The following is a 23,235-nucleotide window of genomic DNA, read 5'->3' as shown; positions in this document are numbered from 1 at the left end:
GATCAGTCATAACGTTTAGGATCATGTACAGTTGAAATTTTTTATATATCGTGGATCGGCAACAAACAGCATTTGATAATCTATATATATATAGATTATCAAATGCTGTTTGTTGCCGATCCACGATATATGCGTTTATGCCTATATCTCACGTTCTAGGAATTACTGCAGAAAACGATAAAAACATATTTATATTCTAGACGGTATTTTCGTATGAATGTATGAATGAAAAAGTAAAACGTTCCTACATCCTGAACGATAGATAATCGATGTTGAATGGGCCATAGTAATGTAAATTTAAAAAGGTATAGCCCTGCAAAGAAGGTGAACATCCCCATAGACTTACAGTGCTGGCAGAGAATGGTATAAGATGCTCAAATTGCGTGGCAGGGAATGTGTTAACACTTAACAGACAGATAATACAATAAAGAGGTGGAGTAAGATAAAATGAAATATGAACTAAGTTGAGTATCCTGGTTCAACAGGTTGGAGTACATGGAAACAGTTTAGTTCTGGAGGTGTTTAGATCGAGAATATATATTCAGCTGATTACAGGCAATTCTAACTTTACTGCACCTGGCCAGGCGCCCAGACCTTATTGTTTGCTTTATTATGCTACCTGAAGAAGTTGAGCGAGAGAGCGAGAGAGCGAGAGAGCGAGAGAGAGAGAGAGAGAGAGAGAGAGAGAGAGAGAGAGAGAGAGAGAGAGAGAGAGAATACGACGATGGGGGCCGGGCTAGAACCATTATTTCCACCTGCGCGTTGAGGAGATTGGCCGTCAAGCACTGAAATTAAGAATAGCCTACCCGGTTAATAGGTCCGGTAAATGAAACATAATCCTTTACAGCTACCACCAAATACTGTAGATCAGCATAGTATAGGCGAATAAAATAATTGTATGTGTAGCTTCAAACCGGTAGGAATGTCACTGTCAGATAGACAACGCGGCTGGTAAATATTAGCGGACAGGCTGTCAGGTTACTATACCCGTGGTTTGGTTTCTCCCCGGGTTGTCTCGGTGGTCACAGGCCTGCCGGGGCTTCCTTTCTTTCAGCCTGCAGACTGGAGGCATGTCCTCGCTAAAGGACGAGAGACTGCACACCCTCTTCAAAGCGTATGATGTGGACAACTCGGGGCACATAGACAAGAACGAGTTCCTAAACATCTGCTCGGAGCTACACGTCTCGCCCGCCGAGGCGGGGAGGATATTCAGCCGCCTGGACGTCGACAGCGACGGCGCCGTCACCCTGGTGGAGTTTATCAGCGGCTTCCACGACTGTCAAGAAGACATGGAGGCCGGAGATGTGTCGGTGGCGTGGGAAGACTTCGAGAGACGGCTGGGGGACCAGGCCAAGTTCATACCCAGGTCAGATAACATCATATTTTGGATGCTACTATAGCCCATGTTTTACTTCTTTCTTGCGGCACAAACGTGTTTATTTCTGAATAATATGCTTAGGCCTACTTCTGGCAACTTTTCGATGGCATAAGAAGCAGGTACTGTAGGCTACAAAAGAGGCGAAGGGAGTTTGAAGGAGATGACCGGCGCAAATTGACAGATGCGCCACCCATGCATCTTCCCAGAAGAGATATGCGCGGGTTGTGGCGTGCGTTATGATATGCTTGGGACTTTTTGAAATGTGCTATAACTGTCCAATTGATCTATACCTTACTAATCCGTCCAGTCTGTTTCCAGTCTGTTAAGGTTATAACTAAGATGACAGGAGAAGGATTGATTGATTGAAAATGTTATTAACAGATTGCAGAATGGGTACAATACAAGGTTGAAGCCTTGAAGGTTAACAATAGTCAATAGTTCAATGTACAATTGTGTTTGTTTGTACAGTGTCTCCTCCCCCCCCCCCCTCAATGTACAGTGTTACTTGTTTATACAGTGTGCCCCCCGCCCCCCCCCCCCAACCACCTCCAATGTAAATTACCCAGTATGGTTGTCAATATCCCAGTGTACCCAACCCCCCCCACCCAACCTCCTCCAATGTACAGTTTCTACGTCAAATGTATATACTCCCTTTTCTTGACTCCTTCTGTATCACAAACAGTACTGTATTTGCAAATCTGGTATGTCATAAATGTATAGATGTAGCAGTACTGACTATCTGTATGTCATGTATGTCATATATGTCTATATGAATTGAAAATGGGGGACCCTGATGGAAACAAGACAAACGTCTTTCTCAGGTCTGCATCCCCTTAACAATTGTATGTATTGAGCCGTACTGTATTGTACCCATTCTGCAATCTGTTAAATAAAGTTTTCATTCATTCATTCATTCAACATTCAAACATAAATCTAGGCCTATAGGAGGGCTAATTAACAAACATTTACAGTTAGTCCTATTTGTTTTATCTTTTGTTTAAGCTGTTTGAGCAACAAAGGAAACTTGGATAATTTTGATAGCATGAAATAAAGGCATCCAACTAATGACATAATATGTAGAGAGAGAGAGAGAGAGAGAGAGAGAGAGAGAGAGAGAGAGAGAGATATGCATAAGCACACAGTCACCCTATGGCAGGTCTCTGAATTGAGGTCAAAAGTTACGTTGTTTGCCCCAAGAGTGTCATCTGGAATCTAATCCACAGAACAACATAAAAGATTCCATTCAATGCTCACATTCCAAATGCCCTCCTATTGTGAAGACATGTTGATGTAAAACCATACCTGATAGATGGATTACATAAGTAATCTGATTCTCCAAGGTGTGTGTGTTTCAAGGCTATACTAAAACTAACACAGAAATGAGAGCTATCTAAAATTAAATTAAAATAAAAAAGAATAGCCTACATTTTAGTCAACTGAAAGAAAACTAGACTTCAGGGGGGGGGGGGACAACTATACCAGTCAGCTGATGGACAGGTTTAGGTACAGTATTGTTATCGTTGGGGGAATGAATGTAAGTCAGTGGAATGCCCTTACTGGCCAGGTAAAGTGTCTGCGTTTCTGTGTATGTCTCTGTGTGTGATGCATCTAGCCATGTCTGGCCCTGTGATGTTGACAGTAGGGCAGCAATGTCTATATGCTTTTAGGATCATGGCCTGGTTACGTTGTCCTCCTAAGACAAACACACTCATCTCAAGGAATGACATGACCCACTTAAACTCTGCTTTTTAACCCTTTATCCTCTGTCTGTGACCCTGTTCCAGGTGTTATAGACATCACAATCTTTGACAGTGATGTAATAGAGTGGCTTCCGCATTGCTAAGCAGTAACATTAAACATCCTTGCTTGCTTCCTTCCAACATCCATCCAACATTAGGTGTGACTGACTGTTCATTAATGGATTGTAGATTAAATGTAAACAAGACGAAGTGATGCTCATTACGTCATGAGGTACAAGTTCCTATATTCATTCGAGGAATGCCTCGTGATAAATGGAAATAAACATGATGATGATGATGATGATGATAATGATGATCTGTTTGTCCCATGTGCTGATGTTGTCGCAGTTTGTTACTTAAATGACACGTTGCTGACTCTCCCAGGAGTGAACAAGCTGCTACCTTGCACCAGAACATCAGCTTGACTGAGCCCAGACTGGTGGCGCATTTTGAGAGAGTCGTCATGAACTTCACCAAGGAGATCAAACAGAGCAACTCGGAGATGGAGAACCTGGCTCTCGCCGTCAAACGGTACAAGACACACAAAACAGCAACATATACAGATTGCTTTGTTTCACTGTGATTGACAGCAGCCTTTGGCATAGAATAGAATAGAATAGAATATAAATACTTTTATTATCCCGAGGGAAATTTGACACTGCAAATCGCTCAACATTTAAACATTTAGACAGAACAGGTCACGAATAAGAATAACAAAACCAATCAAATCAAATTGCCTAAGATAAGAGTAGAATAAAATAGAATAAAAATGGAATAAAATATACAGTAAATAAATACAGTAAAAATATACTGAGGTCTACAGTAGGTGTAATATTGCACAGTGCTGTTTCAAAAGTAAGAGTCCAGGAAGATGGTAACTGTCACTCTGTGCTCAGTGATGCAGTGAGGCACAGTGATGCATTGTATAGTCTGATGGCTGTTGGAATGAAGGACTTCCTGTGCCGTTCAGTGCTGCATTTAGGTAGTGTGAGCCTGGCACTGAACATGCTCCTCCTGTCAGCCAAGTCTGTGTATAGTGGGTAGGAGGGGTTTTCCCTGATGGCCTGGAGCTTAGCAAGGCTCCTCTTCTCCGCCACCCTCGCTAGGGAGTCCAGCTCCACCCCAACCACGCTACTGGCCTTCCTGACCAGCTTATCCAGCGAGTCACATATAGAAAATATTTCTTAAACCTGCAACAAAGACAAATAATTCATAATTCATAAATTGTACTATGTCAACACGTGGGAGTCATGGAAAGTTGACTAATTAAGCATTACATCATGCGCAGGAGTGGGTTGTGACAATTAGACCATGCCTAGGGGTGGTCGTTAGACCCCCCTAGGCATGGTCTAATTGTCACAACCCACGACTGCGCGTGGTGTAATGGCTTTTATACAACTGGCACATTCATCCAACCTTATTGCTATACAATAAACACACATTAATTGAAGATTTATTGAAAAAACCATCCGCCAGTAAAAGTAGTTCCCAAAACAAAAAGAAGAGAAGTTGCCTCCATGTGGAAGCAGCTCGGAAGTGCATCCAACTGTTCTCAGTAGGACATCCAACAAACTAACACATCCAACTGTCTCTCAACTAAGACATCCAACAAACTAAGACATCCAACTGTCTTTCAACTAGGCATCCAACAAACTAAGACATCCAACTGTCTTTCAACTAGACATCCAACAAACTAAGACATCCAACTGTCTTTCAACTAGACATCCAGCAAACTAACACATCCAACTTTTCTTTAGTTTTTAACCTACGAAAGTAGGTAAAACAAATAAAAAAAAGTTTTCTTTGCCCTATAGGGAAAACAAAAAAAGTTTTCTTTGCCCTATATAGGGGGGGGGGGGGGGGGGTTCTTTGCCCTATAAGAGTATTTATTTAATTTTTTTTATTTTAACCCTACTTTCTATAGAAGCAGCTGGGAGGTGCACTGTTTTAAGTGAGCGTGGGTTATTGAATTGATTGATTGCTAATTTTATTACTGTCCGCCTTGTTTCCAACTGGTTAAGTTTAGGCCCTCTTTCGAAGTTGGTTAACACTTTGATTGCCTAAGGCTAAATTCATGATATACCATCCCTTGCCAGCTCTATTTGTCTAGGGAAAAGTTCCCCTTCTTTGCAGGGCTATAACTTTTTAAATTCTATTGCTAATTTGCCATTATTAGGCCCCATCCAAGCTCCTACATGTATTGTTCATTGTGTAGCAACGTTAAACTTTTTCATTCACATATTCATAGTAAAATATGGTCTAAAGTATAAGTATGTTTTCATCTCTTTCTGCAGCTTTCTCCAGAACGTGATTTATAGCCCCAAATGCATTATATTGATGATGAAATACAGTTTGGTAGGAATCTGTGCGAGATCAAAAATTTCAATTGGACGTACTTCTAGAAGTTTCTACGTATCATCTGATGATGACCGGATGGGCGGGGGATCGTTTATAATTCCGTGGGCAGCGTTATATCATTCATCTAGTGTGGGTGATATGATCATCAGAGCCATTTTATATCGAACACTTTCAAAAATAACGCTGAATCTTACCGTATCTTCCTCGCGCCGTTGGACGATGAGCGTGGAACTGAAATATTCCTATTATGGGATGTAGAAATACGCGATCTATTTCCAGGTTGTATAATAGTATATACATCCAAATCATGTTGTTTATCGAGTTATTGGCAACGGATCGCTATGTATTGTGTCGAGATCGAGTCCCGGGACCTATAGAGAGTGCCCGGAAGTAATATGGACGATCAGCACTTCAACCACATAACTTCCTGTTTGGCGCTTCTGCCGATCGGCCACCAGATGGCGCTCTTGAACCGCAAGAGGTTTGAGAGGAGCTCAGAACTGTGTGTGAAGGCTGCAGATGGAAAATATGATTCCGATCACAGATTTTTGAAATATTGATATTAAAGACGAGTTACGGCGTCCTCGGCAACTTGAGCATGGCGGGGAAGGACGCCTAAACACGTTTTCGGCACTTAAAGTGTTAAGGTTAGAGTTTGGAATCAGGGCTGGTGGTCTATCGCCCTGCTCTAAGACAAACTCTAACCTTAACCAACTTCGAAAGAGGGCCTAAACTTAACCAGTTGGAAACAAGGCGGACTCATGACCCATCAATTACATCATCCAACATTGTTTAAGCAACTAAGACATTCGCCGTGACAGAATCGTTTTTCATTTAGTCTTTATGACCCTATCACCATTATCCTTTCGTAATGTTTCCTGTCCGGAAAAATACCCACGTGTAAGTTGACTGTTTCAGCCAATCAGAATCGAGAAATTTGCATGCCGTTGTATAATTTAGTTTAATTTATGGGGTGAAAATACTTTTGAGACGCTGATGATCTAGTAGATGTAGTGGAAGTTATCACAAACAAACGGTCTCGCATCGGAACTCAAAACATCACACAGCCAAGGAACCTGTTGGGCTTTTGATAGACCTATTTTCTTAATCCTAAAATCCTCCTCCACAACTGTTGCAAAGTTTGTCCGAGGGGAAGCAACAGTTGTGATTGGAGGATCAAGAGAAGAGGGCGGGGCTTGAGATAGGTCAAGCACGGCTGGATTTAGTGGATTTTAACCTGGGTATCCCACATGGGAAGCCAAATACAGTACCTACAGTACTGGTCAATGAAAGGGATACCCCCCCCTCCCCCCTCTGACTGTATTATTGTGTGTTGTCTTGTGTTCAGAGCACAGGACCAAGCAGCCATGCAGCTGAGTGAAATGGAGGAGGAGATGGACCAACGCATCCATGCCGCTGAGAAAAAGACACTGCAACAGGTGGGCTACACACACACACACACACACACACACACACACACACACACACACACACACGCACACGCACACGCACGCACACAAAGCTGATAATCAGAGTACAACGTCAGACACACCTACTAATGAGGTGTAACAAGTATGTATTATTGATGACACTCTCATTTGTACTTTTGGTTGTGAAGCTGTGAGAGAAGTATTTACATCTCATAGCCTGTCCTGGAACAGCCCCAGCCCAACTGGAACATGCAGGAACAGGCTATCACTGGAACATGCTGTAGTGAGATAAATATAGCACTATGTAAAATAAAGGGTGAACTGATGCCTTTGATGTGTGTGTGTGTCTGTGTCTGTGTGTCTGTCTGTCTTGTAAGTGCCTGCGCAGTTCTGTTAATTATGGAGCTACTGTTTGCTCTATTAATGTAAGGATATATTAAACTACAAAGCCTTGTACATCATTTACTGCTCACTTATACTTCCTTACATATCTTACTGTGTGGAAGTACTGTAAATCCAATAGTCTTACTGCAAAAGCGGGCCATTCGGAACCTTTTTAAGGCTGGTTACTATGACCACACAAATCCATTGTTTATAAAGTATCATGGGCGGTCAGGTGGCGTAACGGAGATTGCGTTCGTCACCACACCCGGAGCGGCTAGATTCGCCTGTTTGAATCCAGCTCTCAGCTCCGGGGTTGTCACCAGCTTGGCTGGCCGTTCACACTAATACAATTGGCAGTATTAGAGGGTGGGAGAAGCTGGCGGGGTGGGTCCGGGTCGTTGTAAACAGTGACTCCTACAGTTCGGTCGGGGCGCCTGCTAAGCGCGGATAGGACCTGAGTGGGATAGTGTGATCCTTCCACACGCTACGCCCTCTCAATGAGAATCCGCGCTGCCAGGTGAAAAGAAGCGGTTGATTGGCTGGACGTGTGTCGGAGGAAGCACGTGGTAGCCTCCACTCTCCCAGACCGACTGTGGGGGGGTAAGTGCGCAGCGACCAGGAAGGGGATTGGGAATTGGCATAACGACTAACATTGGGATGGGAGAAAATCAGAGGAAAATGGAGGGGGAAAAAGATAAAAAAAAATAAATAAAAAAAATTAAGTCTCATGTTAGGAAATGTAATGATTTGGTTTATTATAAAATTATGCAAAAAATTTACAGAGCTAAAGCAAAGTTACTCCCGGACGGGGTGCAACGTTTTTTTTCAATACATGAAAGAAAATATGATTTTTCTATTATTGGGGTTAACTTGAAAGAAAATATGATTTTTCTATTATTGGGGTTAACTTGTGGAACAATGCTGATATACAGTTAATAAGGAGTAATTCCCTTTTGGTTTTTAAGAAAATGGTTTGTAAAGCTATTTTTGAAAACTACAATGGTGAATAATACTGTTTTTTGCTATTTTCTTTTAGAATACTGTTTTGGAGTCTTAATTTTGTTAAGAATATAGAACAGGCATGTATAAGCATTATGCTTCAGTCTGTACCTTTTCAGTCACTGTAAAATAAAATATTGTTGAAGGATTGTGCATATTGTATTGTGTGAGATGATGACTGAATAAACTACTACTACTACTACTACTACTACTACTACTACTACTACTACTACTACTACTACTACTACTACTACTACTACTACTACTACTACTACCACTACTACTACTACTACTACTACTACTACTACTACTACTACTACTACTACTACTACTACTACTACTACTACTACTACTACTACTACTACTACTACTACTACTATAAGAAAAACACCTACTGCACACTTTCTTTCTCTCACACACGCATACATACTACACCCACATACATACTGCACATACATACTACACATACATATTACACATACATACTACACACATACATGCATACTACACACACATACACATATACTACACATACACGTATACTAGACACATACATACATACATACTACACACACATACATATTACACACACACATACTACCCATACACATATACTACACAATACTACACATGCTGTACATACTACACATACAAATTCATACTACACATAAATACTACACATACACATACACATACATACTACACATAGATATACATACTACACACACACACACACACACACACACATACATACTACACACACGCACACACACACATACATACATACATACATACATTACATACATACATACATACATACATACATACATACATACATACATACATACATACATACATACATACATACATACATACATACATACATACTACACATACCCTACACACATGAACAAAATCATGACACTCTCATTTGTACTTTTGGTTGTTAAGCAAGTAAGACTCTCCTCGGCCTTGTATTTACACCTCAGAGCCTGGAACAGCTCCCTTATCACTGGAACATGCTGTAGTGAGATACTGTAAATAGAACACATGCGCACGCATGCAGGCACTTTTGTAAAATAACAGCTACGGGTGGACTGATGCCTTTGCATGTAACTTGCTTCTGATTGCTTTCGATACCACAGAACCACATATCAGTTGACAAGTGAAAGGCTGATCACTAGCTTGGCCCTAACTAGACTATTTCACTAGAAAACAAGATTAGAAAGTCTGCTGGTGTGTTTTTATGAACAATATTATATTTTGATTGGAGCACCATTATCTTTTCTATTAGATCAATCATGTCCTCTGCTGAGTTAATTGACTATCCTCAGATTTAGAAAACACATCTTTCATGTTAAATGCTGCTGACAATTCATGCACATGATTGCCTATTGATTGTGTGTTTACTGTATACATGCTTGTTTTACCAATGTGCGTGTGTGTGTACACATGATTGCCTATTTATTGTGTGTTGACTGTATACATGCTTGTTTTACCAATGTGTGTGTGTGTGTGTGTGTGTACACACATGATTGCCTATTTATTGTGTGTTGACTGTATACATGCTTGTTGTACTTGTGTGAGTGTAGGAGGCTAGGAGGACAGAGGCAGCTCTTAATGAGTTGAGGAGGAGCTATGAAACAGACGTGTGTGAGCTGCAGTGTAAGATACAGAAGATGCAGGTGGTGAGTAGATCGAAGCACACTCCTATTGGATGAGCCCTCATTTATAACAGCCAGCCAATCGGCATGCTCTTACACATGGACCATGTTCAATTTGATAAAGGTTACCTAAAATTAATCTCCATAGAAGAAGGATGCTGGGTGCTATTAATAATGATTCATAATAATAGGTTTTCTACTAGTTTGCCAATATTGGGGTGAGCTCATTAGTGTCATAATGATGTATTCAAATGTAAAGAAACTGATACATAATATCATGTGACCAAAACATTTCAAATGAGTTTGCTTGTGTTTTCTCCAGGTAGATTTATTCAGTGAATGTCCAGAATTCCATTGCATGTTACCCATAATTGTATAATTCCACAAGGCCTTATTTAACATTTCCAAACAACTAACGATTTCTGATTTACATATATGTCACAGCTCTAAATAGTTAATAGTTGGCAAATTAAACAAGACTTCAACCAGAGTAGCCTAATCTAGCCAGGCCCAATCTACTGTAACTGAGACTTCCAAGTGATTGTGAATTATAGATATACATTCCTCTGTATTCTTGTGGTCAATTGAACCCTTACACTGAAGAACCATATTTAAAATCTTTACATTTAGTCATTTAGCTGACGCCTTTATCCAAAGTGACTTACAAATTGTGTACAACAAGTCAGCAGGATGGGGTACACCTCTGGTTAATTGTAATTGTTTGTCTAGCAGTGTCTAACTAGTATACATATTTAGCAGAGTATGTAGTGGTATAGGCATAATAGCACAGTACATAGTAGATAGTAGTAGACATTGTAGCATAGTACATAATAGTACAAGATAGTAAGACGGTTTGTTTTCTTTTTAAATTCAGATATTGATTGAAAAAGTATGTTTTTAGTCGATGGCGGAAAATTGGCCAGGTTTCAGCTGTCCACATTACATTTTATGGACATCCCATGTATTTGTAGTTTTAAATTAAATCCAAATCACTTGGTGTGTGAATGGGATATATCACCAGAAAGTACTCAACCTCTGCTGTCTTTAATTTTGAATGAACACAACTTACCATCTTTAGATAATAATGTTTGAAAACATTGTTCCTCTCAGAAAACGTCAAACAGACTTATATGGTTCTTCGTCTGAGGTACACATTTTCTGCATTTGCTAGAGGCAGCTAATAATGAACGATTGAGCTAACCATTGAGCTAACGGTTGAGCTAAACATTGAGCTAACCATTCATATCCCTCATCAGAGTGAGCAGAAGTATAAGAACATCACCATGAAGGATGAGAGTCCAGCTTTGCGGAAGAAGATTAATGAATTCACATTGGTGAGACCTCTATTTATCTTTATCTTTTATACATTGCACTTTACAATAGTTTCACTGACTTGTTTAATTGTTTTACTTTGAAGCTGTCACTTTTTTTGGCAGACCTGGAGGGCCGGCTTACAATAGCAAATATCCCTAACTGACTTTAATAAAATTGTAGCTTGTTTCAATAACAATTCCATGGTTGCTTGAGGACAGTGAAGTAAACTGTCATGGTGGTTCTTCTGTCAAAACTACATTGAAGATAAAATCAAAAGGTGACAACTTACATAGTTGCTGCCCCTTTAATGTGGAACCAGTATCGGATAGATTGATTCAGTTATAAATCTTATGGGTTCCCGTTTACCCAAAGACATTTTCCTAATCTGTCATCAGCTCTTAGGTTTTGTGTCTTTTTCTCTGTTTTCATTTTGATCTCAGAGTTTGTGAAGGACTTACTTAATTGTATTGAAAGGTGCACTATGAATAAAGGTTATCCGTCTGTCTCTCTCTCTCACTCTCTGTCTCCAGGAGAATCAGCGGTTAAAACAGGAGCTGATGAGGTCTCAGACCAGCATAGCCTGTTTGCAGAGTGACCTGGACTCTCTGAAGACGGAACTAACGGACCACAGCATCAACTCTGAACGGTGAGTCAAGTCCAGCTACTCTTTCTTTCTTTCTTTCTTTCTTTCTTTCTTTCTTTCTTTCTTTCTTTCTTTCTTTCTTTCTTTCTTTCTTTCTTTCTTTCTTTCCTTCTTTCTTTCCTTCTTTCTTTTTTTCTCAGCTACTCGTGGTAGATTTGCTTTTTCAGCAATGCCCCAAACACGCATTCACTCCCGGGAGCTGCCCAGTACAATGACAGTCTTCTACTGTTACCCTCCGTGCCCACAGCCAACCTCACCTGTGCTGCCATGGCTGCTTTGCTGTAACAGCAATGGCTCACACGCAACGGCTGTCCCAACAGAGACGCTGTGACCATTGGCAAGGCATTTCTCAATGTCTATTCTGCAGAGTTCCTGTGCAGCTCACGCATGCCTCACGCAAGAAAAGGCTCAAACCTCTAGGTGAGGGGCCACTCTGCTGCTCACATGGGCTGTGTGGCTGTTCTAACTAGGGATGGCGGAAAAAATTGATTCAGCAATATATCGTGAGATTTTTCGTGCCGATATTATATCAATACAGTAAAAAAAAGGGAAAGAAAATGTTTTGGCTTGACAATCCCATTTTACTGCAATAAAAATGTGTTGGAATGAGGTGAATCTTATTAGATAAAACAGATGATATATGTGTTTTTTTTTTATTGCAGGTGGTATTTCTATTCCGTTAGGGACATAATCGGTCAGTGTGTAGAGGCACTATGCAATTTTTTGTACATTGTTTCAATTGGCCAGTTTGTGATGTACATTAAATAATCTGATAAGCTTTCATGTCAATTCTGTGAATAAATACGCAATTCCTGCTTTTTGCCGTTTTTATTGGTATTTTTTCTTCTTCAGTTACACAGATAGCGAGATGTAACAAATTTCTTGCAATATATTGATATTGTGTATCATGATATTATCATTATCGGGGGCCAAATATCAGTATTGTGAGTTACTCGTATCGTCCCACCCCTAGTTCGTCTAACCTGTTAACTCATTCAGCGCCAGGGGTCGCTGTTTATCTTCTGGGTAGAATGCCATCGCTGTAAGTCAATGGGGAGACTGCGAAACTTGCGAGTGCTTAAAATATGTGAAATATTATAGCTATGGATATAATAACACCGTCGATTGTCATTGAGTTGCTTCTGGTCAACATGCAAAAAATACCGTTTTGAATATGAGTATAGTTTGGGTGATTCTTAGTAATCCCAGGAAAAGACGCGATAATAGCCCTTTAGTGAAATCACGTTATCACGTTGTAATTTTTTGCCTGATTATCGAATCTTCCTGAAATCAACGCTAGATTATCGTTGTTATCCTTCCTCATGCACCCATGAAATGGGGCTTGGACTTTTTAAATTCTATTGCTAAATTGCCATTATTATGGCCCATTCAATGTCTTATATGTATTGTTCAGGGTGTAGCAACGTTAAACTTTTTCATTCACATATTCATACTAAAATATGGTCTAAAGTATAATTATGTTTTTATCGTTTTCTGCAGCTTTCTTCAGAACGTGATTTATAGCCCTAAATGCATTATATTGATGATCAAATACAGTTTGGTAGGAATCTGTGCGAGATAAAAAAAATTCAAATGGACGTGCTTCTAGAAGTTTCTACGTATCATCTGATGATGACCGGATGGGCGGGGGATCGTTTATAATTCCGTGCGCAGCGTTAGATGATTCATCCAGAGTGGGTCATATGTTCATCAGAGCAGTTAATTAAGAACATGTTAGAATATAACGCTGAATCTTACCGTGGCTTCCTCGCGCCGCTGGCAGATGAGCGTGGAACAGAATTTTTTCTATTATGGGATGTAGAAACCATTTAGGTTTTAGCGCTGATATTGTGGAACGTGATTTAGTAAGATGTCCGATGTGAATGGCATTTATGATGTGTCAGGTGGTGTAATTGAGATTATTATGTGGTGGCGCAGAGGGAATGACGAGAGCTATTGTTTACATATTGATACACTGTACACTGACGTGTATTGACACAGACCCACAACACATCCATGCCTGCGCACACAGAGATACACACACACGCCATCTTGAATAGAATCACTTTTCTTCATCCAGGTTTTTATCCCTGACTCAGTGATCCAGCTAATGGAAAGAGAGAGAGAGAGGTTTAGAGAGAGATAGAGAGTGAGAGAGAGACCACACCTCCTCTGACTGTGTGACGGACAGATCCTTGGGGTGTTTACGTTTTGTCAGAGCTGAAACAGGATATCCTGGTGTGACTTCACACAAACAATGACTCCCTCATCATGGTTACCTGGTAACGGGGTCACAGAGAGAAGAGAATTCACAACTGCTGAACTGTCTCTCAATATGAGACGCACTCTCGTAAAAAGGATACACATTCTCGTATTTTCATGGTCTGTCGATCAGTCAATCTGTCCCTTTTGTCTGTCCACCCCAAAAATACCATAGCATCTTATCATGCTTATCATATCATAGCATCTTATCATACTAGAGACATGAATTATGGCACAATAATAGATTTTCGAAGTGAAAATATCACAATAAATATTATTCCAATTGGCCTGATGGTGCCGTTATAATGAAACTTCAGTCAGTATTTGGCGGTATTGGTTTAGGGCGCTCCCAGCTACAGATTGGGCTGGGTACCTCATCTCCGGTTTCACTGGTATCATGTGCTCACATGGTGACGTAATGTGTTTTATGATTCCCATCAAAGAATTAAAGGTGTAACTAAGATTTTCAGTCATTTGAAATGAGTAGTCTACCATGTAGACAAAGCATGTATGAAATAAGTCATTTAGTGGTTAAATCTACATGTTCCTCTTTTTCTAAATTCCTGAATTTCCCCAAGGGGATCAATAAAGGAATATCTTATCTTATCTTTCCAATGAGAATCTTGTGGACTCGACCACTAAATTACTTATTCCATGTAATTGTATGCAGTTGAACAACCCATCATCTACACACACAGCACACACATCCACATGTACACACTAACTTTAAACAAACACTCACCTTACCACTCACTATTGTATATTGTATATATGTATATTGACTTTACTTACTTTTTACTTACTTTCTTTTTACTGTTTGATTGATTGATTGAAAACTTTAATTAACAGATTGCAGAATGGGTACAGTACAGTACAGCTCAATACACACAATTGTTAAGGGGATGCAGACCAGAGAAAGACTTTAGTCTTGTTTCAATTCATAATGACATTTATGACATACACAATATACAGATATAAAAATCTAATCTAATCATCTAATCTAAACTAATGACATTTATGACATACATGACATACAGATATGCAGTACTGTTACATTTGTGACATACAAGATATGCAAATATACAGTACTGTTAAACAGAGATCCTAACAGTAAATATATACATACGAGGGGGAGGGAACTGTACATTAGGAGGGGGTGGGTGGTGCTCTTTGAGAGCGGTTTTGAAGGTGGGTAGGGATTCAAATTTTTTTTACGGCTGTGGGTAGGGCGTTCCACATTGTTGTATGTGGCATAATTGCGAAACGTGTTTAGACCCTTGTTTGTGCCGAATCTGGGTTGAACATGATTTGTGGAACTCCCTCTGGTGTCGTGGTATTCACTAACCTTTGGGAAGTATTTCGACATGTACATGGGTACCTTTGTGGTGTAGTGTATCTTGTAGACCAGGCCCACTGCAAGTTGCTGTACTCTGTCGTCTACTGTATGTAGCACACTCTCAGGGGCTCATACAGAAACAAGCATTTCATCATAAAGTATTCTGTATTTTGTTGTGACAAATAATAAACAAACTTGAACTTGAATCTCCACACCCTCATGTCAAATGATCCATCGTCGACTAAAGACACACTTCTTCAATCAATATCTGAAATTAAAAGAAAAAAGACATCTACCTTGCCCATATTATTACCTTCTATGCTAATATACACTCAAGGATGTAGCACTCAAGTTCAACATTGTTTGATGAACAGTCAGCTAAATGACTACTGTAAATGTAAATGATCAGGGTTCTTGCATAGTGCAGCTTTTCACATCGCATTTCACTGTATGTGTAGCACTTGTGTCACTAACAGTAACAGCTGTTCGCCACGGGCACAGTTCTAGGTTCGAATGAGGAGAGGAGTAATATAGGGAATAGCAGACCAGAGACAAAGTTATAACAGTGACCGGTATTTTATTCTCAAGCGCGCTAGCTAGACAGTTACAATACATACAATGAGGTAGAGTGAAGTATCCTTTTTTAGGTTATTTCATTAACCACTCCTTCTTTCGGGAGGGTTAGTTCGATATCAAGTCCTAGGTTGATTGGATCAACACATTAGGTTTGGTTCAGACGTCTCTGAGGTTATCTCTAGCTAAAAGCTAGGTTCAATGTTGGATATAGGATGCATCCTTTTATCATCAGTAAACTCTATCAGTTTATCATTAGTAAACACTATCAGTTTATCATTTCAATAGGTAAATGTTTAAACATATTAATTTAAACCTTTAAGTGTGCAGGGAATGCAAATACCTTATTAGGTGAAATGCTCCTTTAAACTCTTCCTTTGAAGGTGTAACACAAACAAAGTACCAATAGAAATATTCCAGGTTATAGGAATGCAAATACCTTATTAGGTGAATTTACCCTTTAAACCATCTTTCTTTACAGGAGAACCATCAGTGATTCAACTATAATCAATATGTCATCAATGGGATTCAAGTATCTTATTGGGTACATTGACCCTTTAACTCGTCCTCTTTACAGGAGAACATCAGTAGTTCAGTTATCTTACTGGGCGCATTTACCCTTTAATTCTCCCTTCTTATAGGAGAAATATCGTACGGTTATATCTATAACTATAGTTATATGAGTGTGGTGACGCTCTGCGTCTACTGGAATACATCCCTGTATCAGTACTAGCACTGAATAAATCTCCACATGCACCTTTACACACCCATCCGCCTGGCCACACCCCCATCCGCTCCTCTACATAAGCAGGGGTGTGGCCATACTAACAGCTCCTTCCTTGTTTTCACCACGGCGAGTGTCTGTATACACCACTTTGAGATTAGTGAAATGTTGAAGAGGAGCTACGATGAAGGAGCTGCGTTGACATTATATCTTCATTTTCTCTCTCACAATTTTACGAGGAAATACAGCGATAAAGTCTTCGCCACCGGGGTGTCTAGAAGATGATGATCATTCTGACCTCCACCGGCATTTTCGTATTAGGGGCTCACGTCGCTGGCCTAATCCCCGCCGGCATTCCTCCAGCCTGCAGTTGGACAGGTATTACCTCCGCTCTGCAGTTGGACTTTGCTTGAGAGGCGCTCGGCTGTGTGAGGGCTAGCTGCCTCTCCGGGCGGGTGATGGTTTTGAGATGCAGTTGTGTTGCTATGGGGGGAATGGCTGCACGACTTACGAAAGCCGGCTCCAGGCTGGTACCCTTTTAAGATAAGATAAGATATTCCTTTATTAATCCCCTTGGGGAAATTCGTGACACACACATACAGCTTAACGTCTCATTAATGATATTAACAACAACACAATCATTACATTTTTACAGTAACAATGGCACAGCATAAATTCAACAGACATGTACATTTGTTGACACATGTCATCATTACAGGAGGCCTGAGACACTGTATGCACGATAGTCGGCTGCATTCCACCATGTAGATCGCGCCTGGTGAACTGGAGGGGGGGCGGAGTGGAGGGGGGGGGGGGGCATTGGAGACTCGGGTAAGGAATTTGGTTGTGAAGCAGTCAAGGGGGGCCCCCACCGACGCGCATCAGAGGCAGCCTGCCACGGCATATGGCGCCAGTTGAATTACAACAACAGGGGCGGATGGGGGGGGGGGTGGGGGTAGGGGGGGCCTCATCAATCTTATCGCTTCCAGACGGTACAGTTCGTCTCCTCTTTCCCAGAAAATCACATCGCCGGAGAGTCAACTCCTCCGCGTTGACCTTGGCCTCGGACTGTTCCACAGCAGAAAAGGATAAGGGGGGTGTGGGAAGGGGGGGGGGGGGGTGATAACATGCAGCTCGAGGCAGATATGCCGCATATGGTCAGAATCAGGTCAATTTTGTCTAATCATCGTCACCATTGTCGTATCCCCTATTACGGTACGGTGGCATCTTTATTTTCACGTCCCTAATTTCCGACGTGATATCCAGTATGGCCTGTGACCGCGAAAGTTCCTCTGCATGGTTAGAAGCAAGTCTCTCAAGAATTGTCTTCAAGCATGACTGTTCGTCTACATGGTAGAGTTCGCCTCTTTCCAACATGGTCTTGGAGCTCAATTGTTCATCACCGCGCAGGGTACTTAGGTCAGCGATCTTCTTAAACAGTTCCATTAGGTTTTCCTTGATCCCGGCCAGATCCCTGGCCAGGGAAATCAACTTCTTCCGAATTAGCTTCAGGCAGTACCAGATCCAGCAGCTGACGGAGCCCAGGCCGAGCAGCATGACAATTAGAAGATATACGTCCTCAACGTCGTTTATCTCCAGCGGGAAAAAGCATATCGCGAGCCAGGTCCCGTATGAATTTATGGTGTATCCCGCCTGATAGCTCCCAAGAGGGCATAATGGGTCATCCGCATTCTGCTTCCTTGTAGAGAATATGCGATCAATCGCTGTAAAAGCCCAGCTTATTAGATCCATATTACGGTCAAAAGTCGAGTCGAGTTGAGGATTCTGTTGTAAAAAAGAAAGAAGAAAAAGGTCAAAAACGTCTGAGCGTTTCCAGCGAGTGCAGATCTAGGCTCTGGTGAAACGAGCTGTAAGGGCTGGTACGGACGTCTCCAAACCGATAAGAGAGAGGCCTTGAGGTGTTACTCTGGAGGAGGGAGAGGAGATAAAAATGCGACTGCTTCTGGGAAGAGAGTGAGAGGTTCTTCGGTTTTTTGCTGCCTCTTAGCGGCGTGGAGAGGGTTCTGGTTTGACGCCCACGTTACATGAGCTCCTCATCGGGAGCTTTGTTGCCTGGGACCGTATCCGAATCTGCGGTTCAATCCCCCGGATCTCTGGACAAACGGATACTCTGTCACTGTGCGGGCCCCACCTTTCAAGATGAATGTTACCCGGCGCGAGGGAGGTGGGTTTGGTGTTTCGTTATAAGAATACCTCCACGCTCAAGTCGGCTGCAGCCCATGAGGGACTTGTGCCGGCACCGCTGTGTCTGATAATCACCGTTCTGAAGACTGTGTTGACTTCTTTTCCTCTTCTCTCTTCGGATGAGGAGAGGGACAGACAGCGGCTGTTTGAAGTGTTGGCCTATATTGTGTTCTCACGTTGTACAGTTTCGGTGGTAGCTGCTTAGCTTGCGTCCTAGCTGGGTTGAGCTACCTGTTAGCCAGTTAGCTGTTAGCTACGACGCTAGCCTTGAGCTATATCAGAGGTTCAGTGGGTTGGCTCGCCATCTTGTATCGGTCCGGCACACCGCCTCATCCCGCGTGGGCACACGTGATGGTCTGGAACTGCTCCCAGGGTGGAACGGGGTGCTGGAAAAACCTGGCCAAAACCGCAGGCTACTTTAACTGCAACGCTTCTTCGGTTTTGCAACTGGGGGAATCTTTTATAACTGTTTGATAACTGGTTTTATCATGCTATTTCGTCTCGTTATCCAGCAACATTTAGCTGCGTCATCTCCGTGGATGTGTGTGTCTCGTCTGCGTAGTGCTAGACTCACCTGCTGTAAAGCAAGGCATGGCTGTCGTGACATCATGTCATGAAGTAAATTAAAGGGCAGTGCTGTAATTCAAAGGATTTGGTACACAATAATATTAACTACTTATGTTCTTACATAATAGCATTAACTATTTATGTTCTTATTCAATGGCATTAACTATTTATGTCCCTATGATAAAATAGTTATGAATCTGAAACCTTTGTTACATATGCCCTGGTATGTATGTATGTGATGAATAAAATCTTGAATCTTTAACTCCTGGTTTCTCATACACACTGCACTGCAAAAGGCTTCCCTTGTGAATGTTAATTATGTTTATTTTATGTTGTCTTTACAGGGACGGGCAATTTATGAGAGAGTTCTCTGATGAGAGAGACATACTGGAAAGACAAATAGAGGTTCTACAGTAAGTCAACCAACCAACAATCACAACAATCACACACACACGCACGCACACGCACACACAATCACAGCACTCAAATATATAGTATATATTTATTTGCATTATTGTGTATGTGTATGTGCGATTGTGTTTCTGTCAGAGGTGCCGCATGCTGAACACCAATGTTGTTTTTGTAAAAAAACTTTAACAACCGCACCCGTCGTAACTGCTGTTGTTAATGTAGTAATGTGCAAGATGATTTTGTGTGTGTGTTTGTGTAGGTCAGCCAACAGAAGTCTCCATGACACTAATGATGGCTTGAGAGGTTCCCTGGAGAAGAGCTCTAAGGTTGACACACACACACACACACACACACACACACACACACACACACACACACACACCTTTTTCTCTTGAAAACAAGTATAACTTTTTTAGTAACTTGAATGCTTTCCCAGTATAGTGCCAATAGTGGTACAGTATATTCCCTCTGGCAGCTTGTTACACACCCATGTTGTCTCCTAACAGGAAGTAAACACTGTCATTATTATTATTACTGTAGTACCGATGGGTAGCGGGGTGTCTCCTAACAGGAAGTAAACACTGTCATTTTATTACTGTTGTATAATACCGATGGGTAGCGGGGTGTCTCCTATTAGGAAGTAAACACAATCCTCTTATTATTACTGTTGCATAATACAGATGGGTAGCGGGGTGTCTCCTAACAGGAAGTAAACACTATGTCATTATTATTATTACTGTAGTACCGATTGGTAGCGGGGTGTCTCCTAACAGGAAGTAAACACTGTCATTTTATTACTGTTGCATAATACAGATGGGTAGTGGGGTGTCTCCTGTGGAGAGCAGGAACAGAAGTAAAACTATTGGCTACTCTTCACCTTATGCCATCATGGACAGGTAAGACCAGTGGTGATTTATTCATAAAATGTCACTTCTTTGTCAGTATCATTGCTATCTATCGCCATTGCCGTTCTTTCTTTCTTTTATTTGGTGATTCATGTGATCTCTATTTTCATGTAACCTTTTTTACAGTCATGTGTTAAATGTGGACACGTCTACATTGTTTGTGTTAAATGTGGACCCGTCTACATTGCCTGTGTTAAATGTGGACACGTCTACATTGCCTGTGTTAAATGTGGACCCGTCTACATTGCTTGTGTTAAATGTGGACACGTCTACATTGTTTGTGTTAAATGTGGACACGTCTACATTGCCTGTGTTAAATGTGGACCCGTCTACATTGCTTGTGTTAAATGTGGACACGTCTACATTGTTTGTGTTAAATGTGGACACGTCTACATTGCCTGTGTTAAATGTGGACCCGTCTACATTGCTTGTTCTTCAGCATTATTATATCCTAAACATTTAATTATTACTGTAGCTGTTTGACTATTTCTTGTATCTGACAATAGCAGAAACTAGAACATAATGGAATCTTCCATGCAATTCATCAATATTTAATAGAATTTGAGCAATAGACCTATGGATTATGTTGAAATGGTTTTAAAGTATTCTAGAAGGCCAAATATTCAAAGTGCAGCAACATGTAAGGTTACCATCTCTAGGGCCGTTTCCAAATCAAGAGTATCTGGTTTTAGCACCAAATTTGCATGAGTACATAACATACAGTATAGAATTCTTAGACTCATAAATATAGGATACGTTATTCTTCTCCTTGGAGGTGATCAGTCATTGTTGCGATTTTATCAGCTTTTGAATAGAATAGATATCGGTAATAATAATAATAATAATAATAATAATAATAATAATAATAATAATAATAATAATAATAATAAATAACTTTTTTTTATATTTATATAGCACCTTTCATACATGGATTGCAGCTCAAAGTGCTTCACAGCAAATTGCATAAAACATAGGCATACAATTAGCATACAGTTGACAGAATAAAAGCAATGCATAAAGTGCAGACATAAGAATAGGTATAAAAAGACAATAAAAGTAATGCAATGTAGAAAGTCGTGTAGTATCGTGGCAGACTTTGTGATATCTGCAAATACCGTATCGTTGTCCAAATAATCGATATTGTATCGTATCGTGATGAAACTGTTGATTCCCACCCTTAGTGGCTGCTGTTAATTCTCTAGTTGTAATAGAGAATTATTACTAGATATGCATTGCATCAGATATAAAGTAAAGCAGTAAATCCAACGTGGTGTACAAAGTAATGACAACACATGACACAAATATTAACTAACGACAATACAAAAAACATCATGTAGTTAGTACATACAGGGTCAAATTCACAAAGAATGGATTGTGGCCGCTAATAGCACCCTTAACTGCGTGTGATTTGCGCCCGCTATGTGGTCCATCTTAACACATCCTGTGCCATAAACGTCGTACGACGTGTTTCAAGTTCATGCTAATTCTGCCAATCCACGGCGTACAACGTTATTGAGATCATATTAAATTTTTTCGCCATGTTATTCATATTTCCCTCACGGAGCCTGGTCTGATGCAGTGTGAGCCGGCACAACTCTGCAACGTTTCAATACTGCCCCCTGGTGGATGATCGGCGAGTTGCCAAACCGGAAATGGACGAGTCGATCTCGGTGCGTCTCCGAAATGCGTCCGGCCACTCGCATATTGTTGCGGGACTGTAGACACACGTCCGTGTGCAGCGATCGCTGCCATAACGCAATAATCGATACGATTTGGCCGTGTATTATGATTATACAAACCGGAAATGGATTTAGGCGATCGCCGTCAAATAAGTGGGATCTTTTTCCTCCAGTCTCATCGTCAAACGGTAAGAGGACGCTGACGTTACTTTCAGCCTGTTTGTTTATTATTATCCATGCAAACTGCTCTGATCAATATATCACCCATACTACATAAAGCATTTAACGACAATCACGGAATTATAAACACCCCCCCCCCCCCCCCCCCCCCCTCCGTTCATCCGCGCATGATCAGTCATAACGTTTAGGATCATGTACAGTTGAAATTTTTAATATAGCGTGGATCGGCAACAAACGGCATTTGATAATCTATATATGCGTTTATGCCTATATCTCACGTTCTAGGAATTACTGCAGAAAACGATAAAAACATATTTATATTCTAGATGGTATTTTCGTATGAATGTATTCATGAAAAAGTAAAACGTTCCTACATCCTGAACGATGGATAATCGATGTTGAATGGGCCATAGTAATGTCAATTTAGCAATACAATTAAAAAAGTTATAGCCCTGCAAAGAAGGTGAACATCTCCATAGACTTA

General features: G+C 40.9%; 1 protein-coding gene across 1 annotated transcript in view; it reads left to right on the top strand.

The window, feature by feature from the left end:
* The first annotated feature begins 1,258 nt into the window (after nt 1-1,258).
* rasef (RAS and EF-hand domain containing) overlaps nt 1,259-23,235 on the top strand; it is a 45,461-nt gene continuing 23,484 nt past the window's right edge. Inside the window, exons 1-9 of the mRNA XM_084316767.1 lie at nt 1,259-1,366; nt 3,502-3,648; nt 6,824-6,914; nt 9,881-9,976; nt 11,209-11,286; nt 11,797-11,912; nt 19,921-19,989; nt 20,247-20,313; nt 20,801-20,883. Coding sequence (XP_084172893.1) covers nt 1,290-1,366; nt 3,502-3,648; nt 6,824-6,914; nt 9,881-9,976; nt 11,209-11,286; nt 11,797-11,912; nt 19,921-19,989; nt 20,247-20,313; nt 20,801-20,883 — 824 coding nt within the window. The 5' untranslated portion in view covers nt 1,259-1,289. The remainder of the gene's footprint in view (nt 1,367-3,501; nt 3,649-6,823; nt 6,915-9,880; nt 9,977-11,208; nt 11,287-11,796; nt 11,913-19,920; nt 19,990-20,246; nt 20,314-20,800; nt 20,884-23,235) is intronic.

The sequence above is a fragment of the Notolepis coatsorum genome, assembly GCF_963971535.1.
Source record: "Notolepis coatsorum genome assembly, chromosome: 1".
NCBI classification, from domain to species: Eukaryota; Metazoa; Chordata; class Actinopteri; order Aulopiformes; family Paralepididae; genus Notolepis; species Notolepis coatsorum.
The sequence above is the reverse complement of the archived record's forward strand: the minus strand, read 5'-3'. Positions and strand labels throughout refer to the sequence as shown.